General features: G+C 30.6%; 1 protein-coding gene across 1 annotated transcript; it reads left to right on the forward strand.

Annotated features, from left to right (window-relative positions):
- Positions 1 to 544: 544 nt before the first annotated feature.
- On the forward strand, positions 545 to 1,254 carry LOC120269207 (RING-H2 finger protein ATL74-like). The gene has a single exon (XM_039276547.1). It carries the CDS (start codon positions 593 to 595, stop codon positions 1,157 to 1,159), a length of 567 nt encoding a protein of 188 aa, XP_039132481.1. The 5' UTR covers positions 545 to 592; the 3' UTR covers positions 1,160 to 1,254.
- Positions 1,255 to 10,087: the final 8,833 nt, after the last annotated feature.

The following is a 10,087-nucleotide window of genomic DNA, read 5'->3' on the forward strand; positions in this document are numbered from 1 at the left end:
ATTTAGCAAGTAATTGAATTTTTAGTATTTTTAATTTTTTTTAAAAAATTATTTTTTATTCATATACTTCAAGATTCTTTTAATTAAAAGTTAAAAAATATTGATAATTATTTAACTTGAATTATTTTATATAACTTACAATGAGTCAAAGGGGTTTATTGGCACCGAACCTTTTGTAGAGAGTGTTTGTGTTCTGGCAGAGAGATATATTGAGGTAATAATTCTACGCGTATGCACGTTTTTGACACGTGACCAACTCATATTTTATAATAAAAAAATCATCTATTTAAAAACAAAGGACAAAAGATGGACCAAAAAACTCATTTTGTCACCTTACAAGATTGACACACTTGGGTTCAAATTTCAGCAATATTGTAACATAGCTAGCCACCATATGATCTCCATTGATCCATGCTCAAGCTTCACATGTTCTCCAATGGTGGGGTCCTAAGAACACAACCCAAGTGGTCACTATATGTGACACCTCACAATCGCAACTAGATAAACATGGCTCAACAAAAATATCACACAAATCTAATCATTCAAAGGTACAAATTTCAAGAATGATACATAAATTCACATTCCAATAAACATGTCTTGCATTGAAATTATTCGAAGACAAACCATGCGGAAGCTAATGGACCCAATTCTAGAGCCACCGCCGGTTACGCCATCACACGGTGGCGCACCGGGTGGCGGTGCTGAAGACGGGTTCGATACTAATATGGTCATCATCCTTGCTGCCTTACTTTGCGCACTTATCTGTGCTCTTGGGTTAAATTCGATAGTCCGGTGTGTACTCCGGTGCAGCGGGAGAACAGTAGAGGAGCCGCCGGAGGAGGCAGCCGGGAGGTTGGCGGGGACCGGGTTGAAGAAGAGGATGATTAGAAGGTTGCCGGTTTCGATGTATGGGGCTGGTGGAGGAATACGGTCGACGGAGTGTCCAATATGTCTCGGAGAATTTGCCGACGGTGAGAAAGTGAGGGTGTTGCCTAAGTGTAACCATGGCTTTCATATCCGGTGCATTGACACATGGTTAGTAGCACACTCTTCTTGTCCTACTTGCCGGAATTCACTTCTTGATCGGCCGGAGACGGCCGGAGGTGCGGCAGCGCCACCGCTGGAGGAAGGGGTCATGATGGTTGATGGTGATAGCTAGCTCCGGTTAGTTTGTATTTTCTTTATGTTCAATATTATTGTAGAATTGAACTTGGGAATTAGAACAAGCATTGAATTGAAACTTAAGTTAGATATTTTTTTTTTCTTTGTTTTTTTTTTCAGTATTTTTTTCTTATTCATATTGGAAGTATATACATTAGAAGAGTTTTAGAAGTAGAACAAAACTTAGGAAAATAATATTAATGAACTAACAAAAGCCATGAGGAGACAAACAATATAACTTGTCCTCTTCCAAATGGTTAGATAATTTCATAATTCAATGAGATGTCATTAGTCTTTTTGAACTAACAAAAGCCAAAAGCCAAAAGATAAAGGCCATTTATTCATTTGGTGTCATTTCAACTCTTTGCTTTATTCTCTATATATGTTTCTCTTAAATATATATACAATATAATATAATATCATTTGTTTCTACTTATGAACTTTAGAAGGCATGATAGAAAATTTTGAAGAGCATAAATGGGGCACTAAGAATCAAATGGAGTTTATGGACAAGGAATAGAATCCTTAGCTTCATCTTTATGTTGCAAGATGGCTCTCTCTTTCACTCTTGTGTAAAGTAATGTGGTGAAGCCCCACCATCAACAAGAGAAGCTCATTCAATTGAGTACACTCAAAATATCATCATTATAACAAAGCCTTTCAAGCCAATGCATGCCTTGTTAAGTTGGAACATCTTGTAGGGGAGTGTGGGAACCATATACTTAAATTCCATTAACATTTGTGGGACCTTTCGTGTGAACATTCATTTTTAGCTTGTTTTTTGTTTATGGTGATAAATAATTGATGTTTTGGTGTATTAGTGTTTTATAAATTAATATTAGTTTCATTTATGCCAAAACTTATCTGTTTAATTCAACCGGCGATGTTTGATGACGCATTTTTTTAATGAATGAGTATTGGTTTCATCATGTCAAATTATCAACTTTGATTAAGGAGGTGTTTGTTTGGTAGTATTTAAAACTCCTTGTAGTTGGAATTACAAAATTCCTTGAAGTAAGTTGTTTGGTTAGGTGGATTTAAAAAAGCAACTGGAGTTACAAATCCTCTTTAGTTGGATTTTGGTGGATTTGGAACTACATCCAAATTGGATGTAGTTCCAAATCCAGTATTTGGATTTTCAATTAAAATTATTTTTTAAAAAACTAGAATTTTGTTAGAATATAAACAAATAAAATTATATAATTAATTAATTTGATAAATGATTTTTTTGGTGGTTATATATATTAATTTAATACACATTATATTAATTATTTTAATAAATAATTAATATATGATATTTTATTATGATAAATTAAGTATATATTAATGATATTAATTACTCATAATATTAACTACACTATAATTATATTTTATAAAATATTAAATAAAATATAATTATAGTGTAATTAATATTAAAAATATAGTATATAATTGATATATTATAATATATTAATTATTTTAATAAATAATTAATATATTATATTTTATTATAATAAATTAAGTATATATTAATTATATTAATTATTCATAATATTTGAAATTTGAATTCATATTTACATAAAATAAACTATATATTTTATAATTTATATTAATTATTACATCAAACCAGTTTTCCAAATTTCAAATTTACAAATCCCTCCAACCAAACACAAAATTCTGTGATCCATCATTATAAATACATCAAACCAAACACTGGATTTGACTCTCCTGAATTTTCAAATACAAGGATTTGTAAATACAAATCCACTGCATTTTCAACTACATCCAACCAAACGCCCCATAAAAGTATAACAAGTTTCAAGAGCATTCATTTTTTATTAGGTTTTGTTTCTAGTGATAAATAATTAGCGTTTCGGTATATTATGGTTTTATAAATTAACATTAGCTTTATTTATGTAAAAAAATTATCTGTTTAATTCAACCAATGATGTTAGATGAAGTATTTTTTAATGAGCAGGTAACATTATCGAATTATTTACTAATAAGGAAGTATTGATTTTGTCATATCAAAGTATCTCTTTTGACCAAAATTATAAGGAATTTCAAATTTGATTTTTTAAATCGACAAGTTATATTTAAAAAAAAAAACTTGTCAAAGGTAACTTAGACTAGTGCCACCCGGTCATTTACACATGAGTAACACAAGGGGTCAAATATGCACACGCAAAGGGTGAGGACGGTGGAATACCATATCCTGACACATAACTTATTCACTTTGTCAAATATATATATATATATATATAACCCTTTTATTATTTTATTTTTTGAAAAATAATAAATGAGTTGTGTATGCTACATACATAGGTAAAAATGTAAAACCATATTTTATAACTATAAAAAGTTTAAATACTTTAGTTTAATAAGCACAAATATCATAAGAATAAAAATTAAAAAAAAAAATCCTACATTTTAAGGATTGATATATATTCCTTAAAAAATAAAATAATGCCATTAAAGCTACATCACTAAATCCTCACTTCCTCTATCTCCAATTTTCTTTTCCGCCTCTAATGAGTTAGTTAATTATTATCATTGATGATTTTTCTTATTTTGATTATAATAAATTAAAAGGACCACTTGAAAAATTATTTTTTACAAAAAAATTTAACAGAATTTTTTACATTGCAAGAGTTTTTTTTTTCATTTTTAATAATTAGGTTATTTTTAAAAATATTACATGATATGACCCATCTGCAAAAACACAGCAAACATTAATAATAATAAATAAATAATACGTTAATACAAATCTATTTTAAATTTTCATTAGTAAATCCTCCTCCTATTTTGTTCACATCTATATCTAATTTAAACGTGTGAATTATTATTTAAAAAAATAGTCATTGAAAAATATGAAAGAGAGTTTTTTTTTAATAAAATTCCTTGAATTTGTAAACTATGAACTGAGAATAAAAAATTTCATCTATCACCTTGAAAAAAATACACTTTTTTTTTATCACTATCAACACATATAATGCCTCCATGAAAGTAATAAATAAATAAGTAAAAATAACAAAAGAACATGTAAGAAAGAAAGAAGGATATATAACAGATATTATAATTGAATAATCATAGCCCATTCAATATGAGTTTAAAAATTAAAACATATAAAAAGAGTTTATTAAGCTGTACTCATCTCTAATCCTTCTCCCAATGACTCATTTTCCTATTGAATCCTCTAGAAACAAATGAGAAATGGCTAGATAATTCAAACTCCTATCATGGATCATCACTCTTGTACAGAATAGTATTATCTTCATAGATAAATTTAATTGAAATATTCCTTAGTTTATGCTTCGAAGCTCACAAGTCAAAGCAATGGTTCCGTTGGGCATTGTGGATTGATAATTAGTCAATATTTCATGCAAGCAACCACAATTAAACCATATAAACGAGAGAAGAGGTATAAAAAAATGTTTACCCAATTCGGTTCAACAATAACTTACATCTGAAAGGTCAAGCTCAGATATAAATCCACTAAAAGAGAAGAACAAATATGGGTACAAATCTCTCACCTATCATCACCATGAATTATAAGTAGTCTCTCTCTTGATTGCTTGATGCTCACTCTCTCGCTCACACTCTTGATTCTCTCTCATTGTAACCACCCTAAATCTTCATAGCAAGGGTTTATAGACATCTCCACATCCCGAAAAATAGGGTCTCCTTTTTTTAGAATCCTCGCGATTACTTAAACTTAGATGCCTTCTAAATTTAGTCATTGCAACTCCAATAGCAACTGAGCTTGCAATGTGACTCTCCTGTTGACTTTCACTGAGTTTCAGCTTCTATTGCATTGTAAACTTAAGACGCCTTCAACTCTCCTAGTTGTTTCTAAGTCGAACACCGTTGAATCCTCTCGATCTTGACCTGCCAACAACTAGTCAAACTCTTTATAGTCTTGTTAGCAGTACTCTTTCAAGAGTCGTACCTCACCATTATGTAACTTCTCCATTACCAAAGATAATTTCCAAAAATCTCAAAAATCTTATATAGAACTTGATTTCCAAATCACCCAAGTTTAACCTTCATAATCTTCTAGTTACCAAACTTTATCTTCTATTCATCTAAGTTTGATTCTTCACAATCATTTATTCAATATTTTTTTTTCCAAAGATAGCTCATACTTCCATAGTCTGTAACCCAAAATATTTTTGTCACATCATCCAATGTCATATCATCATGATTGCCACATCACCTCGTGCCACGTTAGCATGAACTCCAACAGGCTCTAATAGGCTATGTGTGTCAAATGACCACACACACTCATCCTATTGCGACACCTCAACCATGCATTGAGAGAGAGTCAAACCATCGACCTCCTACATGGGAGTCAACTGCTTTAACTACTTAGCTATTGTGACAATGACGATAAACAAACTCAAATGTGACTATCTCTATCTCTATACAAATGGATTAATTCAAATTTGATTATTTTTCATAAAATATAAATGTAACCAATCGGAGTTGTTCTAAGTCATAAATACTTGAGTCACTTATCCAAGTGATTTCAAATTTAAAATCGAAGAGGTCTACACACAATACTCCCCCCCCCCCGGAATTATATGAGAGCACGTGATTCATAGAAGAGATGGGATTCTGTGGAACAGGGATACCACGTCAGTTGGTATCTCCATCCAATAGAAATTTTCCACATCAGTTTTTATTTTTGAATTTTTAAAAATCTCATCCAACTCATATATTTTGTTATAACCCCATCCACAATAACCCATGACACATCAGCATAATTAACTAATCTCATCACCATGAGCATGATGAGTGCTCTCCTCTTCCCTAATTCTCACGCCTGCCTCCTCCTCCCATGCGACATTGGCCTCAACACCGCCATCCATCTCCATTCTGCCGGCCTCCATTCCTTCTCCATGAAGCCTCTGATGCCGTCAATGCTTTGCGTTTTTTGGGGAATTTTAATATATTGTTTCTACAGCATAATAGTTTCTACAGGGTTAGGTTTGTTGTATTTATCATAGTTCCTTTATTTTTTCTCATGATGTAAAGGGCTACTTGTATACTAATGGACAAAAAATTATGAGTTGTATTTTGGCTACTAGCTTCTACATACCAATTAGGTCATATTAAAAAAACTTCACATACCGTCATCATGCCAGAAAAATTCATCAACTCAACAAACTCGACATGAAGAGACACACACAACCTGACAAATCTTTAAAAGGAGGTGAATTAATCAAATGATCTTTTATTCATCACTGTTCATAAAGTTTGTAATATGGATACAAATTTGACATACAAGATTTTAATTTTAATTTCATTTGTTTTGAAGTTCCACATGATTAGGCCACAAAACTTGCAACTGACTGTCTCATTGCAAGGTGCAAAGGTCTTACCCTCTTATCATTTCCAACATTCATAAAAGGTACCTTGCAATTCAACATCATCAAAGAAAAAGGGATTAACACAAAATTCAAGATTTAAATGGTTCTTCAATCCTCACTATCTCAATCAATTAGGAGCATAAATTGCTTTGAAATTAACTCTTATAAAGAATCAGTAACATGACTGTAGTTAAAATGACTTTCACATAATCCAAATACCATAATAAGAAGTATAATGCAAACAAGTCCTCTAAGGTAGTGAATCAAACATAAAGATCTACTACAAACCAAATATACCAGATCAAACTCCCATCAACTAAAATGATAACACACAGATATAGAAATAACAAAACGTTGAAAATTGAAACATACATACATCAGAAATAGGAACAACAAAAATTTGAAAATTGAAACATACATACATTAGCACCAGCCCTGGAGAATATTAGGCAAGTAGATGTCCTTGCCATTCATTGCAGCCAATATCAATGAAGTCTAAAACAAACAAAACCAATGAAATTACTTCTTTATGTATAACAAACTTGAAAAAATAATAGAATAAAAAAAAAGTCAAATTTTTAGGTAGATATTAGACTTGTTTATGGAGGCCCAACAAGTTAAAATTTTTAGGTTAGTCTAAAATCATCTAAAGGACCTAAATAACACCAAAGAAAAAAAAAACAAAAACAATATATTAAATTCCCCAAAAAAAACTGAGGAAGAAATATTAAAATAAAAGCAATTGAAAATAAAAATAATATATTAAAATTCTCCAAAAAAAAAAACGCAGAACATTGATGGTGTTGGAGGCTTCACGGAGAAGGAATGGAGGCCGGCGAAATGAAGATGGATGGTGGCGTTGAAGCCTACAAGGCCGGTGTCAATGACCACCACAAAGTGGTGGTTGTGGTTGGGGTTGGGGTTGGGGTTGGGGTGAAAAGGCAGCAAAACATGGGAGGAGACATGCGTGAGGGTTAGGGAAGAGGAGAGTGCTCATCATGCTCATGATGATGAGATTAATTAATTATGCTGATGTGTCATGGGTTATTGTGGATGGGGTTATAATAAAATATATGAGTTAGATGATTTTTTAAAAATTTAAAAATTAAAACTGATGTGGCAAATTTTAATTAGATGGTATACCAGCTGACATGTATCCCTATTTCATAGAATCCCGTCTCTTCATAGAAAACTAGTGGGTTAAGGGCCGATACTGCGATACATACAACAAAAATACTTGTTTTATGTATTAATATTTAATTTGTAAAATCTAAAATTAAATCAATGTCACCCAAAAGATTCCAATCAAAATTATACAAGAGGCAATTCAATAATGTACAAAGGCATGAAACATATGTTGTAAGCCACAAAATTGTTATTTAATTATCTTTTTGTTTTTTTTTTGTTTAATCTCAATATTTGTTTTATTTAATCTTATAAAAAAAAATATTGAAAAAAAAAAGAGAAAATTACTGGTTACCCCTCAAAAATTTCAAAACTTCTCAAACAGCCCATATGAGTTTTGAATACCTCAGACAACCCTTCTTTTATTGTTTCACTTCTTTTTTGCCCCTGCATTATGAAATTCCATTATTGCCCTTAAACCTTTTTGCATACATTTTTTTCATTCTTTTTGCATTCTTTTTTGCATGTACTCATTTCTTAAACATAGAGCTCATTTCTTTAAACAAAAACTTCATTTCTTAAACAGAAAACTCATTTCTTAAACAGAAACCTCATTTTGTTAAACAGAAAACTCATTTTTTAAACAGAAACATTGATATTTAAACAGAAAAACCAATATTTACGTGACAAATTAATCCTGGGTATAAAAACCAATCAGTCTTGGCCACTCGTACATATTTAAATAGAAACAACGATATTTAAGCACTTTTTTAAACGTAAACGCAATATATTAAACAGAAACATTGATAGTTAAACAAAGACAACCAAGCATAAAGACGGCCGTTTTTTATTATATGGAGATAACGATATTTACATTAAAAATTTAATAAGTTTGTGGAAAAGAATTTAGGTTAGCATGATTACATTATAACTACAAACAAATTTATAACTACAAACAAAAGAATTTAGGTTAGCATGAAGAGTAATACATGTACTCATTTCTTAAATAGAGAACTCATTTCTTAAACAGAGAACTCATTTCTTAAACAGAAAGCTTATTTTTTAAAACAGAAACCTCATTTCTTAAACAGAAATCTAACAGAAATCTCATTTCTTAAACAGAAAACTCATTTCTTAAACAAAACCCTCATTTTGTTAAACAGAAAACTCATTTTTTAAACAGAAACATTGATATTTAAACAGAAAAACCAATATTTACGTGACAAATTAATCCTGGGTATAAAAACCAATCAATCTTGGCCACTCGTACATATTTAAATAGAAACAACGATATTTAAGCACTTTTTTAAACGTAAACACAATATATTAAACAGAAACATCAATAGTTAAACAAAGACAACCAAGCATAAAAACAGTCGTTCTTTATTATATGGAGTTAACGATATTTACATTAAAAATTTAATAAGTTTGTGGAAAAAAATTTAGGTTAGCATGATTACATTATAACTACAAACAAAAGAATTTAGGTTAGCATGAAAAGTAATGCATGTACTCATTTCTTAAACATAAAACTTATTTTTTAAACAGAACCTCATATTTTAAATAGAAACCTCATATATTAAACATAACTCTCATGTTTTAAATAGAAACTCATTGCACCCCAAGGGCATTATAGTCAAACCCTGTCACACTTGCCACAACTTCCCACACAATTGACAATTTCGTTCAAAAAAATCCAAATTAACTCTATCAATCACTATTAGATGCTTGGGGGGTTTAAAAAATCATTGTATTCAAAAGGAATGGGTTTTTATGGATATTTAAATTTAAGGGGAGAATATGTGTATATTGCAAATTTTGGGAGTGTTTTTAGCAATTTTAAATAAAAAAAAAAGTTACTTCTTTTATATATATATATATATATATATTGTATGATTGAACTAATGATAGAGTTTGGAAAATTGGAAGTGGAGTTCTTCGTTGCAACGTGAGACACACCACCACCTCCAATTGAAGGCGGGCCCCACATGTGGCAATCAGAGAGATCAGAACCGTTGGTTCATCAGCGCGTGGTGATCGGACGGTTAAAATTCAGTCAAAGCACATCATATCAGCTCCCTCCCGACACTTTGACTCTACTTAACTTCTTGGAAACTAATTTTCCGTCTTTGACCGGGCTGTCACATCATACAAGAAACATATTCCTTGGCATCTCTTTTTTGCCCTCCCATTTTTCCTAATTTACAAAACAGTCCTTGCTTATTTTAAATTATAATAAATAGGTGTATAATTTTTTTTTATTTATATATTAATTTTTATTTTATAGAATAGAGAAAATTTTCTTTTAATCTATCTATTGATTGCATCAAGATCTACTTTTTGTGGTTACGAATTAGTTGTATGATCATGAAAAAGTTAATAAAATATTTTAATGGGTCAAATCCCTTGGAATTAATATTGCTTTGAACTCAAGTTAATTAGAGTAGAAC

Source organism: Dioscorea cayenensis, chromosome 9, assembly GCF_009730915.1.
Source record: "Dioscorea cayenensis subsp. rotundata cultivar TDr96_F1 chromosome 9, TDr96_F1_v2_PseudoChromosome.rev07_lg8_w22 25.fasta, whole genome shotgun sequence".
Taxonomy (NCBI): Eukaryota; Viridiplantae; Streptophyta; class Magnoliopsida; order Dioscoreales; family Dioscoreaceae; genus Dioscorea; species Dioscorea cayenensis.

What these genes read in the sequence shown, in the direction of transcription:
- LOC120269207 (XM_039276547.1), top strand. Translation starts at nt 593, where the DNA reads ATGTCTTGCATTGAAATTATTCGAAGACAAACCATGCGGAAGCTAATG.